The following is a 17,781-nucleotide window of genomic DNA, read 5'->3' as shown; positions in this document are numbered from 1 at the left end:
CAAAGTATTGGAGTTTCAGCTTTAGCATCAGTCCCTCCAATGAACATCCAGGATTGATCTCCTTTAGAATGGACTGGTTGGATCTCCTTGCAGTATAAGGGACTCTCAAGAGTCTTCTCCAACACCATGTATATCCGGGAGCAAATCCAAAATTAGGTTTTGAGGGTAATCTTGGTTCCCCCTAAAGCTCAGGCTCCTCTTTGTGTGAACCAGGAGGTGACTTTCCTTATGGGGAAGCTTAATAGGTTAAGGTTTCAAATTTCAATACCATGTTCAATAAGATGATAGTGCCAATAATAGAGATGCTGCTGCTGCTACGTCGCTTCAGTCGTGTCCGATTCTGTGCGACCCCATAGATGGCAGCCTACCAGGCTCCTCCGTCCCTGGGATTCTCCAGGCAAGAACACTGGAGTGGATTGCCATTTCCTTTTCCAGTGCATGAAAGTGAAAAGTGAAAGTGAAGTTGCTCAGTCGTGTCCAACTCTTCATGACCCCATGGACTGCAGCCTACCAGGCTCCTCCGTCCATGGGATGTACCAGGCAAGAGTGCTGGAGTGGGTTGCCATTGCCTTCTCCAGATAATAGAGATAACTACTATTTATTCAGAGTTTATGTGCCAACATGACTATAAGCTATACCACTGTTTTGTTTGCTGTCTGCCCTGTGAGTGTACGCTCTGAAGGATTTTGGTATTTGTGAATGACTCTATACACAGCACATGGTCTGTACCTGGCAGATAGTAGGCATTCAGTATTTGTTCAATAACTGACTTAATGAAAGCTGCTTGAGCAGCAGCATCACACATGCATTATCTTGTTTGATTTTTGTAAGAATCTTAAGAACAGTTACTGTATTTACCTTGTTTACAGATGAGGAAAACGACTTTAGAAAAATAAAGTCTTTGCTTCTCAAATTGGAACATAAATATCTCTTGGGGTATGCAAAACCACAGAATTAAAATGATACCTGGAAGTGTCCTGTTTTCTTTTTTTTCTCCATTTTAAAAATTGAAGTAGGTGGGGTTTATCTATTTTCAAAAAAACTTAGGGGGTAGCAATGAAACAGTATTTGAGCGCTACAGATTAAAGACACATGATCTGCATCACCGCTTTGGTTTTCCTCTTTAGCATCATGTGCTTTGTCGCTCGGTCGTGTCCAACTCTATGGACTGTAGCCCGCCAGGCTCCTCTGTCCATGGGGATTCTCCATGCAAGAATCCTGGAGTGGGTAGCTGTTCCTTCTCCAGGGGATCTTCCCAACCCAGGGTTTGAACCCATGTCTCGAGCATTGTGGGCAGATTCTTTACCAGCTGAGCTACCATGGAAGCCCTTTCTAGGATTAACCACATTAAATCATTGAAAGGATACACAACAATCAGGCCACGCTAGGTTAGTCCTTTTCAGAGTCATCTTCACTGAGTTGTCCTTTAAATATGTTCTTGGCTTTTATGGAAGGTCACTGGGAAAAGAAAAAGCATTTGAAATCTGTTTAATATCTGTTGTGATGTCAAGTGTCTATTTTTTTTCTAGATTTAGCACCAGCTTTTGTTTTCCTCTTTAATTGCTATGCTTCCTCCTTTCTGAGTATGAAATCTATGTCATTGAATGTTTCTTTTTTTGCCCACACCCCTAGAAAGTTCAGATCCACATCTGATGGTTAAGGCTAGTATCAATCACTGTTAACCATTTCAAAAGGAAATTTGTTTCTCCTTGCCCTTGACATTGTGTATTTGTTTTCTGAAGTTTTAAGAGCCATCTCAGATATTTATTAGAAAGAGATAAAGTAAAAGTTAAAAAAATTTTTAGGAAGTTTTATTTTTGTATTCATCCCAGTGGGGATAGAATAAACTGTCAACAATTATTTGAGTTATTTGAAAACTTCACAGCTTAATATACACATTATTGTAAAATACACTAAATTTTTATTTGAGTGCTAGCCTGTATATTGAGAAGATATATCGAAGATTGGAAACTTTGTTGAATGTGTATTTCTGTCAGTTTAGTTTTATAATATAAGGAACTTTGTTTCACTTATTCCTATATTGAAAGGGAAGATTTCAAATAAACGAATAGCTTTCAGTTCAGTTCAGTTCAGTCACTTAGTCGTGTCTGACTCTTTGTGACCCCATGAACCACAGCACACCAGGCCTCCCTATCCATCACCAACTCCCGGAGTTCACTCAAACTCATGTCCATCGAGTCGGTGATGCCATCCAGCCATCTCATTCTCTGTCATCCCCGTCTCCTCCTACCCCCAATCCCTCCTAGCATCAGAGTCTTTTCCAGTGAGTCAACTCGTCGCACGAGGTGGCCAAAGTATTGGAGTTTCAGCTTTAGCATCAGTCCTTCCAGTGAATACCCAGGATTGATCTCCTCTAGAATGGACTGGTTGGATCTCCTTGCAGTCCAAGGGACTCTCAAGAGTCTTCTCCAGCACCACAGTTCAAAAGCATCAATTCTTTGATGCTCAGCTTTCTTCACAGTCCAACTCTCACATCCATACATGACCACTTGAAAAACCATAGCCTTGACTAGACAGACCTTGGTTGGCAGAGTAATGTCTCTGCTTTTTAATATGCTGTCTAGGCTGGTCATAACTTTCCTTCCAAGGAGTAAGCGTCTTTTAATTTCATGGCTGCAATCAGCATCCGCAGTGATTTTGGAGCCCAAAAAAATAAAGTATGGCACTGTTTCCACTGTTTCCTCATCTATTTCCCATGACGTGATGGGACCAGATGCCGTGATCTTCGTTCTTTGAATGTTGAGCTTCAAGCCAACCTTTTCACTCTCCTCTTTCACTTTCATCAAGAGGCCTTTGAGTTCCTCTTCACTTTCTGCCATAAGGGTGGTGTCATCTGCATATCTGAGGTTATTGATATTTCTCCCGCAGTCTTGATTCCAGCTTGTGCTTCTTCCAGCCCAGCGTTCCTCATGATGTACTCTGCATATACGTTAAATAAGCAGGGTGACAATATACAGCATTGATGTACTCCTTTTCCTATTTGGAACCAGTCTGTTGTTCCATGTCCAGTTCTAACTGTTGCTTCCTGACCTGCATACAGGTTTCTCAAGAGGCAGGTCAGGTGGTCTGGTATTCCCGTCTCTCAGAATTTTCCACAGTTTATTGTGATCCACACAGTCAAAGGCTTTGGCATAGTCAATGAAGCAGAAATAGATGTTTTTCTGGAACTCTCTTGCTTTCTCCGTGATCCAGCGGATGTTGGCAATTTGATCTCTTGTGCCTCTGCCTTTTCTAAAACCTGCTTGAACATCTGGAAGTTCACGGTTCACATATTGCTGAAGCCTGGCTTGGAGAATTTTGAGCATGACTTTACTAGCGTGTGAGATGAGTGCAATTGTGCGGTAGTTTGAGCATTCTTTGGCATTGCCTTTCTTTGGGATTGGAATGAAGACTGACCTTTTCCAGTCCTGTGGCCATTGCTGAGTTTTGCAAATTTGCTGGCATATTGAGTGCAGCACTTTCACAGCATCATCTTTCAGGATTTGAAATAGCTCAGTTGGAATTCCATCACCTCCACTAGCTTTGTTCGTAGTGATGCTCTCTAAGGCCCACTTGACTTCACATTCCAAGATATCTGGTTCCAGGTGAGTGATTTAATCTTGTCCAATTTTGAAACAAATACTTTAAAGGCAGAAAATAGTAGCAGTCCCTTTTCTGATCTGTTTATACAGTAAGATTAAAATTTTGCTGTGGTTTTCCAGACAACTTTCTATTCAGTAATTCACATTTGCATTTTTAGATTGTCATGTAGCAATACACAGATATATTAACCATGTTTTAGTATTGAACTCACACATGTGCAAAAGTCTCAAAAAGAACGCTAAAATAACCACCACTATAATGACCATTATTGTATCCACCAGTGTTTATGTGGGTATATTTCCTAAAACTGTACAAATGTTAGATTTTTTAGCTTTGACAATATGATACTACAAAGAAATTGCTTTTCTTCTGTTATTGTTCAGTTTGGTCATCTTCATATTTGCTTAATCCTTACTAATCACTTGTGTTATTCCATTTTGTTCTGTTTTTTTTCATTTCCCTTGGTGTATCAGTGTCTTTGTTACTGGTTTCTAATAACTTATTTATGACTGAAGATGTCATGCAGTACAAATGAAATACCATATTTTATTGCCATCAGTCTGTTGTAATGTTTTGTAATTTGTTTTGTATTTATATTGAAGTATAATCATGTGTTTTTAAAAAATGTTTGCTTTACAGCTCCTAGGTTCATGGCAGACTGGTAGTTATTTAGAAAAACTCAGACAACTGGGTATGAATTAATAGTCTTTTGACAGTCCTCAGGAGAGAATGGTAATAAAATTTACTTTTTTTGTGACAGTTTCTCAGAAAACCAGTTAGTCCAGCTTCTCAGGTTATTTTACATGATCCCATTGTAGAATACAAAATTAATTGGTAAGAAATTCTTTCTTCAGAGCTTTCAGGCCAGTTTAAAAGAGAAAAATAATTAAATAAGATCAACAGAAGAGCAGTGCTGCACACTCTTGAAAAATGTCGTTCCGTTCCAAGGGGCAGTAAACTGTCATTGTCAGACAATGAAATTTTTTAACCAATAGATTAATTTTTTATTGCATCACAAACATAATGAAAAAAAAATTAGTCTTACCACTGTAGCACCAGTAGTTTTACATGTTTCATGCTTCCTTCTAGTCTGTGTGGATTCAGGGTTTTATAGTTTTTTTCCTTTTATAGTTTTGAATAGTTTAAGCTAGTCTCTGCTTCCTCCGGTCATTCTTTGTAACAGAATCTTACAGGCTCCACTGTGTTTGTTCATACAAATAGTTGCTGTGTATTTCTTTGTCTACTGACCCCATCTTTGTTCTAATACCAGCAGAGGATATTATTCTTTGTTAAAGTACAGAAACATTAAAAACCAAGCAAGGTATTGTTTCATGGTTGATTCTGCTTGTAACAAATTAGTGGCAGGAAGAGTTCTTTGTAAGCCATTATGTGTTAAACGTCTTTTGGACTTAATACTGACTGATACAGGTAGGTTGGCTTCACTTAGGGTTTTAGAATGCTCTTGATGTCATAAATCAGAGGGATCCAAACCTTTTGCACATCACAGAATTACCAGGTGAGTTTTAAAAATACACATTCCTGGGCCTTACACTCTTTAGAGATGGAATCCTAAGTGGTTAGTTTTCTGCCTGTTGGCCGAGTTTCCACACCTCTAAATCAAGTTTTTTGTTTTTTTTTTTTTTAAATCATAAAGATAAGAAAATGAAATGCCTGGGAAGTGGTATTGTTAGAGTTTTTTAAGATGAATATGCCTCTTAAAGGTAAGCACATATGTCAGAAGAAAAGTGAATGAGAGGAAGAAAAGTGAATGAGAGAAAGAAAAGACCAGCATGACCAGCATGCCCAGAAGAGCAGTGTGCGTGGGGTGGGGTAGGGCAGGGGAGTGGAGACACATCAAATAGGGCACTCAAGTAATGTACCTGTAATAATGATCAGATTAGTTTCCAACGTTCTTTAATCAGAGGTCACAAGCTCAATACCTATAGGGCTCAGACAGGTATCACAAATGTGAGCTGAGACCTTTTGCAAAACGACAACCCTTGACACCTGTAGTTGCTGCCATTACTAATCAGTCATGGCCTGTTTGGCCAGATCAGTCCATTTCTAGATCTTTGAGTTTATGTGAATTTTATTTGTAGCTCTTAGCTTTACTGACTCAAGAGACTAAAAACTGGAGCAGAACACATCTGTGGGTTAGACCTGGTCTCCCTGCCGCCGACTTGCAGTCTTTGTTTTAGAGCAGTGGTGCCCAACTGTGGTCCCTGGACCAGTATCCGCATCACCTGGATCTTAATCAGAATGCAAATTCCCAGGCCTGACCTCAGACCTCCTGAATCATCGTTTATAGGAGGGAGACCCAGTAGTCTGTGTTTTAATAAGCCCCCTGGGTAACTCTGATGCATGCTCAAGTTTGAGAAACACTGTTTTGGAGTCTGGAAGTTGATATAATTTTTATTTGGAGATAGTTAATTAAAGTTCATTGACATCCTGTAGATGATTTGTCAGGTACACTTCTATACTAAAAATATATAATATATATTGTTCTTGGATATATTTGACCCTTTCTATTTTTTTGCCCAAATCAGAATGATGTTGTTTAGTCACTAAGTCATGTCCAACTCTTTGCAACCGTATGGATTATAGCCCACCAGACTCCTCTGTCCGTGGAATTTCCCAGGCAGGAATACTGGAGTGGGTTGCTATTTCCTTCTCCAGGTAATCTTCCTGACCCAGGGATTGGACTCATGTCTCCTGCATTGCAGACATATTCTTTACCACTGAGCCACCAGGGAAGCCCAAATGAGTCAAATCACATTTTGTTCTTTTTCTTCACCCCCACCCCCCAACACCTTATGTTACAGTACTTCGTGTGAATTTAATAGCAGTTCTGTGCCACATTTTCATTTCATTAAGAAATAGAAGTCTTACATACTACTTTTTTTTGTACTGATTGATTAAAAGTCTTAAGTGTGTTGCTTGCTTTTCTGAAACTTCAATTTTAGGTTTCTTTTTAAAAAGTAAATGTGTTATAAAATTAAAGATAAAGAATATTTTATTATTTTCCTAAATTGAGCTTTGTTTGTGGGAATTACAGCTTTCTAATAACCTTTTTTAAAATACATATAAAAAAGGGAAGGTTAACCTTTGTGGTTTTATGTAAGCCTGGACCCCTAACAGTTGAGGAGGTAATTTATCTTTTAATAGCCAAGTACGCCATTATTTTCCTCCATTCTCAGAATGTAGGAATGATTGCTTTCCTGGTTATTGACCTGAAAGCCCTCCTTTCTCTTGTATAACCCAACCATAAATATATATTTGTTTGCTTAAAAGTTGCTAGTATCTTGTTAAATCAATTATGAATTTTATATAGAGAATTGTTTGACATTTTAAAGAACACGGCACTTTTTATTATGAAACTTTACATAAGTCTTACATAATAAAGTGTTTAAAATGTACTTCAGAGTATTTAAAATGCTGAGATTGGGAAGTTGGCAATAATCCAAGTTAAAGTAATAGACATTGAATTAGTAATTGTATTTATATATAATATTAATTAAAACACTTATATCCACAGGGTAAACCAGACTTGAATACAACATTGCCAATTAGACAAACAGCATCTATTTTCAAGCAACCAGTAACCAAAGTCACAAATCATCCTAGTAATAAAGTGAAATCCGATCCACAACGAATGAATGAACAGCCACGTCAGGTAAGGATCTAGTTGGTTCTCCAGTTTTATTTTTCAGAAAATTCTGGTATCTTTACCAGTCGTAGTTCAACTTAACTCTGGTTAAAATGGAATATATTTGGAAAGAAAAGTGTTTTATATCCTAGGCTACTACATGAATGCTGGAGAACAGCTCTAAGACAATATTTAGATAAAATGTTTTAAGAAAAAATTAAGTTAACTTAAAAAAATAAAAAATTAATTTCACAGACTACCTTTTTATGCTTTTGTGTGAACGTACCTCAGACTTGGTTCTGCTTGTGTTAGCTTTTTTTTTTAAAGATTATCTTTCCAGGGAGAATATTTCCGAAGGGGAAGAAGCATGCAGTTTGTGTTGCTAAGTTTAAAAATATTTTCTATTATTCGAAAATGACTTTTTGTTCTGATTTCTTATTACACGAAAGCAGTCCCTCCCCTTTGGAAAAACAGAAGTAAATAAACTTTGTCAATAGGGTATATTGTCCTGTGACTTCCATTTTTGTATAAATGGCATTTATTTTTCTCTTTCTTTATTGCTTCAAGCTGTATTTCCACCAGAATCTTTTCTCAGAAAATAAGTATTATCTGAACGGCCTCCCTGCTGCTCAATAATGCCACCCGGCCCGGGGAGGGAGACTTGGCAAAACGCTTGAACTCTCCAAGTAAACTTGCGCACTCACTCCCTAATTGTGGTAAAAAAAAAAAAAGTTCAGGTACTTGGTGAAATTTTAGTAGCATTTGGGGTGAGGGAGTGGAGGGAGAAACCTTGGTGCATTTTTTTTCTCTCCTGTCTCTGCCTCCTCCCACTGAAGGATTAGAAACACTGGTTTACCTACGGCCATTGTCTTTGACTCTCGTGTCCCCTTTGGATGTCTGACTCCACCTTTTCATTTGAATTTTGTTTTTCACTAGTCCCTCCAGTGTCTCATCCGCAGACTTCACAAAGGACTGGGCCAAAACTTTCAGACAGTTGCTCTAGAAGAAGCTACCTAAGGAAATGCAGTTCCCACATCCTCTGTAGTGTTTTTTCCTCTTCAGGTGAGCCAGGAAAACAGAAGATATTTGGAGCCACATTGGATCAGCATCTTGCTATAGATGTCTCAAGATTTGAAGTTCTAGACTTGCTTTACTGTTGGTCCCCAAGAGATTCAACAGGGGCCATGTAAGTGTATCACATCCGATATAAAAGATGCGTACCTGCATGTGCCTGTAGGCTCTCGTCACCACTCAGGTTTCCTGTGGGCCGTTGCGCTGTCCGTGCCAGGCTTCCCCTTCTGTTTTACTGCCAGCGATAGTCCCCCAGCCGCCCGGCAGTGTTAGTATATCCACTCCAACAGGGAAGGAACTCGCCATTCTGAACTCTGCCCACCTTGACAAAGCCATTCCCTGATTGCGTTCTTTCTTAGATACTGTCTAAAGTCTTGACCATCTTGTCCTTTGGCTTTTTGGTGATTTTAAAATTGTTTCTTTGTAAAGGTTTTTTGTTAATTGAAAATTCCACAAGTATGTAATTGGGTAAGACAGTTTGCTTCAAAAAGCCACAAAGATAGTAGAATCACGCGTGATGTTAGTTCCATGTCGAAAATTTGAGTTGTCTCATTGAGAACAGATAGCATTTAGTAAATTTTATCCCCCTTTGCCCTTCTCAAATCATTCTCAGTAGTCTCTGAACAAATATTTTGGTTAAAGACAAACCGAATAGCAAATTATGGTCATTTTAACAGGAATTTGTTTTCTGCACCTAAGTTCAGTTACAGGTTTTAAAAACTGTACTTACTATATTCACTGGGTGTTTGTCTGGTTATGGAGGTATTGGCAACCTAGATGTTTACAGCTGAAGTAACCAGATTAGTTGCTCCTTACTCTCTGGTACATTGAGGAGTTTTTAAGTTTACCTTCTTTAATTAAGGTTTATGAGATTATTCTCAAGTGAAAAGATCTGTCAAAAAATTAAATCCCCCCCCAGCCCCCATACACAAAACACTTATATCATTTTTAACCCAGATTTTTTGAGGGTTTTATCTTCATTTTAGTGCTTTCATAGAAAGTGTTAAAAATTATTTAGGAGGTTACTTCTTGAAATATTTGGACTGTTTTTCACATTATCCTCTTGGCATTTGACAGTTTTTGCTGGATATTTTTGATTATACTGAGACATTAGCTGTCTCTCCCCCTTCATCTTGAACATGAGAACTGAGGTCATATTTGACTACTGTCCCCCTAGTAGGATTTCAAAATATAAGACTGTGCTTTGAGAAAAGTAGGAAAATGGTAAAGAGACAACTTTGGTATTAATGTTTTCAAAATCATGATCTTGTCATCCTGACTTTTCCAGTTTAGATTTGGGTTTTTTGGTAAAGGAAGATGCTGATTTTAATTATATTTTGACATGAATATGGCAAATGGCTGCTAATGAGCTATTATTATTCAGGAGATAGGCAAAAAAATACATAGGCAAAAATTCTTCCAGTTTTGCTACCTTTTGCATAGTTTCATCGAACTTAGATTAGTAATATGAATTGCCGGATATTTCATTTGGGGGAGTTATTCTGATCATAGAGTACGTAGATCAGCCAGTGAGGTGTCTGGTTTTTGAGGTTCCTGTAGATATAAGTGTCTTTCATCTTAACTGTAAATACACATTTATCTGGCTGAGCCGGGTCTTAGTTGTGGCATGAGGGATGTAGATCCCTGACCAGGGATCAAACCTGGGCCCGTCGCATTGGGAGCACAGAGTTAACCCCTGGACCACTACCTTAACTGTACCACATTCTTTTAGGATATTTAAGCCAGTGGTTTTATAATTCCTTTTGGAGTCTTGAATTTTGAGACCTAGAATTAGGATTTGATTTTTGGATCTTTTACCTTGAATTGGTTTGAAATGGTTAGTCTACTTGTGAAGCACATAGAAATTAATAATTCCTGTTTTTTATAACAAAACTCCTATGCCTGAGTCTATCTATATATATGGCAGTCTATTTTGAATTCTTTAAAATATGTGAATTATGAATTTCTAATATATTAATTCCTTGAAAACACCTTAATTTTAAAAGTGCAAGTTAGGGTACAACAAAAGTGCATTACACAGAACTCAGCACTGATTTCTGCCTATAATTAATTATAAAGTAAAGATGACTTTTGTAAAGCCTGGTTATGATAGTGTAAGTAGCTAGCCAGTTTTATATACACTATAAACATCTAGCACATGCTTGTCTTTTTATTAGATTAAAAAGAAATCTGGGGTGGGGATGGAGGGAACTCTACCAACAACTGTAAGACTATTATTCTAAACAGTAAGATCACTGAACTGTCCTTATCTGGCCAGATATGTAAATCACATCCTAAATTCTTTTTCCGTTCTGTCCCGTCGCTCAGTTGTGTCCGACTCTATGCGACCCCGTGGACTCTCGCCGACCAGGCTTCTCCGTCCATGGGATTCTCCAGGCAAGAATACTGGAGTGGTTACCGTTTCCTTCTCCAGGGGATCTTCCCGACCCAGGGATCGAACCCAGGTCTCCCGCATTGGAGGCAGACGCTTTAACTTCTGAGCCACCAGGGAAGCCCAAATTCTTTTTAATCCAACTGAATTGTGATTTTGCTGTTAAGGGTGTCTTTCCTAGCATCCTTCTTTCAGTATACGAAGATCTCACATGTCTGTTTCTTTCTTATTTCTTTAATGCTGTCATCTTTGATACTTTCTGGTCTCTTGCTTTTTCTCTTTTTTTTAATCCACCAATCAAAGAAATTTCATCTTTGAGCTTCATGTTTTACTTCTTCCTTTTAATTAAACTTGCGAGGCTTTAGGTGTTTCTGATAGTCTTTGAATATAAATTACATTTCTTACAGAATATTAATTTTTTTTTACCTAGAAGTAAATATTTAAATCACTGAAGAAGTGGACTTAAATCTCCCATCTGATCCTAGATTTTTTCCTTTTTATTTTGTTAACTAATTCTTTGTTCAAAGGATATGAAACTTCCCTTTCCTCCCTTCCAGAAATGTCTTTATTTTTTAATGTTTTTCCCCCAGCTTTATTGAGGTATAGTTGATATGTAACGTCATGTAAGTTTAAGGTGTGCAATGGGATGATTTGATATATGTATAGATTGCAAAGTGATAACCACAAAAAAAGTTAGTTAATACATCTATCTCCTGATATAATTACCATTTTTTTGTTGTGGTCATGATAGTGAGAACATTTAAGATCTCTCTTAGCAGCTTTCAGGTGTACACTACAGTGTTGTTAGCCGTAGTCACCAGACTGTATGTTAGATCCCCCAGATTTGTTCATCTTCTAACTGGGAGTTTGTACCCTCTGACCAGCATCTCCCCATTCGCTATACCCTTCATCAGCCCCTGGCAACCCACCATTCTGCTGTATTTCTAGGAGTTTGAGTTTTTGAGATTCCACATATGAATGAGATTATGCAGTTTGTGCTTTCTCTTTTGCCTTATTTCATTTAGCATTCGATCTCAAGGTTCGTCTACATTATCACAAATGGCAAGATTTCCTTCTTTTCGTGGATGATGATATTTCAGTGTGTGTGTGTATTCACACACACATTATTCATTTGTGCATTGATGGACGTTTAGTTTGTTTCCGTATCTTGGTTACTGTGATTAAAGTTGCAGTGAATATGGGGGGGCGCAGTACGTCTTTGAGATACTGATTTCATTTCCTTTGGATACGTACCTAGAAGTGGGATGCTGGATTGTATGGTAGTTCAGTTTTTAATTTCTTGAGGAATCTTCATAATGTTTTCCATCATGGCTGCCCCAGTTTGCTCTCTCACCAGCAGTGCGTGAGGGTTCCAGTTCTCTTCAACCTTGTCAGCACCTAGAGCTCATCTTTCTGATGATAATCAAAAGGGACTGTTTTTAAATGTTAGAAGAAACTTTATAGATGAAAGATAAATTTTAAAGCCATGCATTTTTAAAGACATTCTGTGTGAAAATTCATAAGATACTTTCAGTTCAGTTCAGTCGCTCAGTCGTGTCCAACTCTTTGCGACCCCATGAATCGCAGCATGTGCCAGGCCTCACTGTCCATCACCAACTCCTGGAGTTTACCCAAATTCATGTCCATTGAGTCGGTGATGCCATCCAGCCATCTCATCCTCTGTCGTCCCCTTCTCCTCCTGCCCCCAATCCCTCCCAGCATCAGGGTCTTTTCCAGTGAGTCAACTCTTCGCATGAGGTGGCCAGAATATTGGAGTTTCAGCTTTAGCATCAGTCCTTCCAATGAACACCTAGGACTGATCTCCTTTAGAATGGACTGGTTGGATCTCCTTGCAGTCCAAGGGACTCTCAACAGTCTTCTCCAACACCACAGTTCAAAAGCATCAATTCTTCGGCGTTTAGCTTTCTTCACAGTCCAACTCTAACTTCCATATGTGACCACTGGAAAAACCATAGCCTTGACTAGATGGACCTTTGTTGGCAAAGTAATGTCTCTGCTTTTCAATATGCTATCTAGGTTAGTCATAACTTTCCTTCCAAGGAGTAAGTGTCTTTAATTTCATGGCTGCAGTCAGCATCCACAGTGATTTTGGAGCCCAAAAAAATAAAGTCTGACACTGTTTCCACTGTTTTTCCATCTATTTCCCATGAAGTGATGGGACCAGATGCCATGATCTTCGTTTTCTGAATGTTGAGCTTCAAGCCAACTTATTCACTCTCCTCTTTCACTTTTCTCAAGAGGCTTTTTAGTTCCTCTTCACTTTCTGCCATAAGGGTGGTGTCATTTGCATATCTGAGGTTACTGATATTTCTCCTGGCAATCTTGATTCCAGCTTGTGCTTCTTCCAGCCCAGTGTTCCTCATGATGTACTCTGCATATAAGTTAAATAAGCAGGGTGACAATATACAGCCTTGACGTACTCCTTTTTCTATTTGGAACCAGTCTGTTGTTCCATGTCCAGTTCTAACTGTTGCTTCCTGACCTGCATACAGGTTTCTCAAGAGGCAGGTCAGGTGGTCTGGGATTCCCATCTCTTTCAGAATGTTCCACAGTTTATTGTGATCCACACAGTCAAAGGCTTTGGCATAGTCAATGAAGCAGAAATAGATGTTTTTCTGGAACTCTCTTGCTTTTTCGATGATCCAGCGGATGTTGGCAATTTGATCTCTGGTGCCTCTGCCTTTTCTAAAACCTGCTTGAACATCTGGGAGTTCATGGTTCACATATTGCTGAAGCCTGGCTTGGAGAATTTTGAGCATGGCTTTACTAGCGTGTGAGATGAGTGCAACTGTGCGGTAGTTTGAGCATTCTTTGGCATTGCCTTTCTTTGGGATTGAAATGAAAACTGACCTTTTCCAGTCCTGTGTCCACTGCCGAGTTTTCCAAATTTTTTCTTTTTTTAAATCACACACATACTAAATATTTTCAGAGAGGAAAAAAAAAAAAGACCATGAAGGAGGAGCAGATATTGAGCATGGCACTGAACTTCTCTTTGGCAAGACTGAAGAAATTTTCAGGGACATAATAAATGAATACTGAAGTAGCTTAGGAAGAAAGAGAAGTTCAGTGCCCTGCTGAATGTCTGCTCCTCCTTCATGGTCTTTTTTTTTTCCTCTCTGAAAATGTTTAGTATGTGTGTGATTTTTAAAAAAATCACTGACATGTTTGTAGGCCTTTTTAAATTCACTGGGCAGTTAGTAAGCGATAGAGGGAAATGTTAATCTTTTGCATGGTAAATGTTCTTGTCATTTTTTCCCCTCTTCTGCTGAATCCCTTAACTTGTGTATTAGCCATCTTAGAATTTTCATATTTCTACTTTTGTATTTTCTCTCTTATTATGATTGTTGTTTTACTTTCCAGGATGTTTTCTTGGTTTTAACTTTTTATCATGTTTTTTTTTTTTTTATTTTAGTGATGTTATTTTTAATTTCCAAAGCAGTTTTGTACATAAAGTTCTGCTATTCTTATTTTATAGCTACAGCCTCTACTCTTACCTCTCTGAATCTATTAATTATAAGGATATTTTTTGTTTGGTGTTTGTTTTTTCTCTGTTCCCTGCATTGACTATTCTCTTGTTGTTAATTTCAGTTTCTGTCTTTCTGTTGACTCTTAGGGATATTGCTCCAGTGAGTATTCTAGTACGTGTTTTTGATTTGGGGTTTATACCAGAGTAGAGGTTTCGGGTCATAAGAGTATGCGTACGTTCAGCTGTGTTAAATGCTGCCATTTAGTTTTCCAAAGTGGTTACACAGAGTTGCCCTTCTCCCAGCAGTGTGCCGTTGCTTCTCATTCTTGTTAATACTTGATATGATCAGTCTTTAAAGTTTGAACATTCTGATACGCGTTTAGGGATACTTTTAGTTTTAACTTGCATTTCCTTGATAGTTAATGATACTGTGCACTTTGTGTGTGTCTATTGGCTGTATGGATATCCTTTCTTTTGAAGCGTCTACTGAAGTCTTTTACGCATTGTGTGTTAACAGTGGTTTTCTTTTCTTCATTGACTTGTGTGAGTTCTTTTCATATTCTGAGTATCAGTACTTTGTCAGATCTGTCAAACATATCTTCTTCCAGTTTGTGGCTTAACCTTTTCCACTCCCCTAGGCGTGTTTTTTTGTTAAGTGTAAGTTCCTGATTTTAAGAGACTTGGGGGTTGGGATAGAGACTGGGTGAGTATGGCAGTGGGGGCTTCTGAGGTGCTGGTGATATTCTGATTGTTGATCTGTGCGGTTGTTGCATGCGTGTGTTTACTTTATGAAACTTCAGTGAACGGTCAACTTATTTTTTTAATACACTTTCCTATATGTAATACTTCCCGTTCCCACTGCGTTGTGTTGTCACCGCTGTCATATATGAAATGTGTGAGTGAAAGTCTTGTGAAAGTCTGTTTCTGTTCCATTCTGTTCCCTTGACCTGTTTGTACACGTGAATTTGTTTTTACACTCTGTTCTGTTTCTTTGGTCTGTCTGTTTTGTTGAACTTGGTATCTAGTAGTGTAAGTTTTCTAGCTTTGTTATTCTTCATTTGAGATTATCTCGTTAGTCTTGGCTATCGTCATTTCCACATATATTTTAGACTCAGCTTGTCTAGTCTTCTTTAAAACCTGCCAGGATTTAAATCTGTAGACCAATTTGGGGGTGAATTAGCACTTTTGCAGTATTAAGTTTTATCATTTACTAACCTCATATGTCCCACCATAGTTTTCAGTCTTGAGATCTGTTACGTCTTGTATTTGTTGGTATTTGGTTTTTTTTGATGCTATTCTGATTACATTAAAATTTTTTTCTAGTTGTCTGTTGTTAATATGTAGAAATAAGCTGAATTTTATATACTGTGTTCAGTTATCTTCCTAAATCAACTTATTAAATAATCAGTGAATCTCTCCAACCTTATTCATGAACAAACATATCATCTACAAACAAGAGTTTTATTTCTTCTTGCCAGTCCTTAAACTTTTGAGTTTTTTTTTCCTTGTCTCTTTCACTGGCTTGAAATGCTAGCATAATCTTGAATAAAAGTGATCGCAGATATCCTCATTGGTTATTGTAATACCAGGGAATATTTTGAAAGATTCTCCATAAAATATGGTGCTTGTTATAGGTGGGTTTTTTTTTTTTGGTAAATATCCTCAAGTTAAGGAAACTCACTTTAGTTTACTAGGAATATTTTTCGTAAATGTGTATTGAATTTTATCAAATTATTTTCTCTACCTGGCTAAATGATAAAATGTCCTTTATTTTGTTAACATAGTGAATTACAGTGATTGGTTGATGTGAGAAATTGCAGTGCTTGATTTTTTGATTGGAGAACATGCCTTGAATTCCTGGATTAATAAACTCAATGTAGTCATGATATGTTATCACTGTTTAGATTTACTGTAATTTTGTTTAGGATTTTTTGCATTTATATTCACAAGAGAGATTGACTTTCATTTTTCCTTTCTCATAATTTTCTTCTCAAGCTTTAGTATCAAGGTTTTGCTCTCCTTGTAGAATAAGCTGGGAGGTGACCTCTCTTAATATTCTCTGGAATAGTTTGTGTAAGGTTGCTGCTTTTCTTTAAATGCTTGGAAGACTTAATTGTGGCACGTGAAAAGCTTAGGGGCCTTATGAACAAGTATTCTGATTCCATGGTCATCTTAGCATAGTTGTCCCTTTTCAGGTATATTACCTGCCCACTTTGTATAAGTTGTGTTCATGACAAAGTTTAGACGAGCAGCTGCAGCCGACAGCTGCTGCACCTCCATCCTCTCCAACTCAAGTTTTTGCCTTTTGCTTCCTCTTTCCGTCTTCTCTTAGCCCAAATTGTTATCTTTTGCCTTAGCAAGACATCTCACTGTAGTTTGCACAGCCACATGAATCAGGCTTTTCCTTGATTTATGTAATAATTTTCTTGTCATTATCTAGCCTTTTCTTCCTAGGCCACTCCCCCCAAATAAGAGGGTAGCTCATGTTTGCCTTTTGATGTTTGCAAGCCATGGTATTTAAGTTAAGCTGTTTTTGCTGACCCAAACTAGATGACTCGGATATCATACGGGGTTGGTTTGAAATACAGCGGTTTATAAACTGGACAGCAAATTCCTTCTGGGCAGGAGGCATCATTCTTCTGTGGAGCTCTAACCCCGTGTCTTGCATATTTAGCTTCTCATGAGTCACTGAATATAAAGTGAACATTTTTGGGGTTTTGCTTTAGTCTGCAAATATATGACAGGATCCTTTGTTCTTTGATCAGATTTAGCAAGAGCCTTAGAAAAGTGAATAAGATAGTCATTGAAATTATGAAATCCTAACATGAGAAAATACTCTGGGCAATTCAATAAAATGCTTATGTTTTCAAAGAACTTCCTCACTTTTTATCAGTGTTTATCTTCTGAGGTATACATTCAAAGGGGATTAGTGACTTCCTAAGACAGCACATCCACGTAATGGTTGAGTCAGGGCTGAAGCATTAAACTTTCAAGCCAGGGTTTCTCCTGTTACCCTGATGCTGCTGCTGTTTAGTCACTGAGTCATGTTCGAGTCTTTGTGACCCCATGGATGACCCCTCTGGCCATGGATTTTCGAGGCAAGAATACTAGAGTGGGTTGCCATTCCCTTCTCCAGGGTATCTTCCTGACCCAGAGATCGTACCTGTGTCTCCTGCATTGGCAGGTAGATTCTTTCCCATTGAGCCACCTGGGAAGCCCATCCTTAGCCATAAATTCATCCCCCAAAATTTGAGTGTCTCGCATCATGGTCTTGACAGAGATGAAGACTGTGCAAGTTAAAATTCATGTAATTAGATTCTAAAGGTAACGTTTGTTTCCTCTTCTTTACGAAGTATTAACACTTTTGTCTTCAAGTACTTTAAAAGGTATATTACATCTTACACATTTTAAATATCTTCTTTCAGTAGAAAAAATGCTTATAGTCCTATTTCTTTGACAGTTACTATCGGGGTATTAATTTGTTGCTTAACAGTGATAGAAAATACAGAAACACGCAGAAAACCATCATAAAAGGCAAACTACCATAGGTTTTCTGATGGCAGGCGATGGCAGCAGGGAAGT

At 38.1% G+C, this 17,781-nt stretch overlaps 1 protein-coding gene across 1 annotated transcript in view; it reads left to right on the top strand.

Moving 5' to 3' along the window:
* The window catches only part of MBD2 (methyl-CpG binding domain protein 2), a 67,156-nt gene that overhangs the window by 29,640 nt on the left and 19,735 nt on the right, over positions 1-17,781 (top strand). Inside the window, exon 3 of the mRNA XM_055417380.2 lies at positions 7,139-7,276. Within this exon, the coding sequence (XP_055273355.2) occupies positions 7,139-7,276 (138 nt within the window). The remainder of the gene's footprint in view (positions 1-7,138; positions 7,277-17,781) is intronic.

This window comes from Moschus berezovskii, chromosome 28 (genome assembly GCF_049115385.1).
Source record: "Moschus berezovskii isolate FMDL1 chromosome 28, NW_MosBer_1.0, whole genome shotgun sequence".
Classification (NCBI taxonomy): domain Eukaryota; kingdom Metazoa; phylum Chordata; class Mammalia; order Artiodactyla; family Moschidae; genus Moschus; species Moschus berezovskii.
The sequence above is the reverse complement of the archived record's forward strand: the minus strand, read 5'-3'. Positions and strand labels throughout refer to the sequence as shown.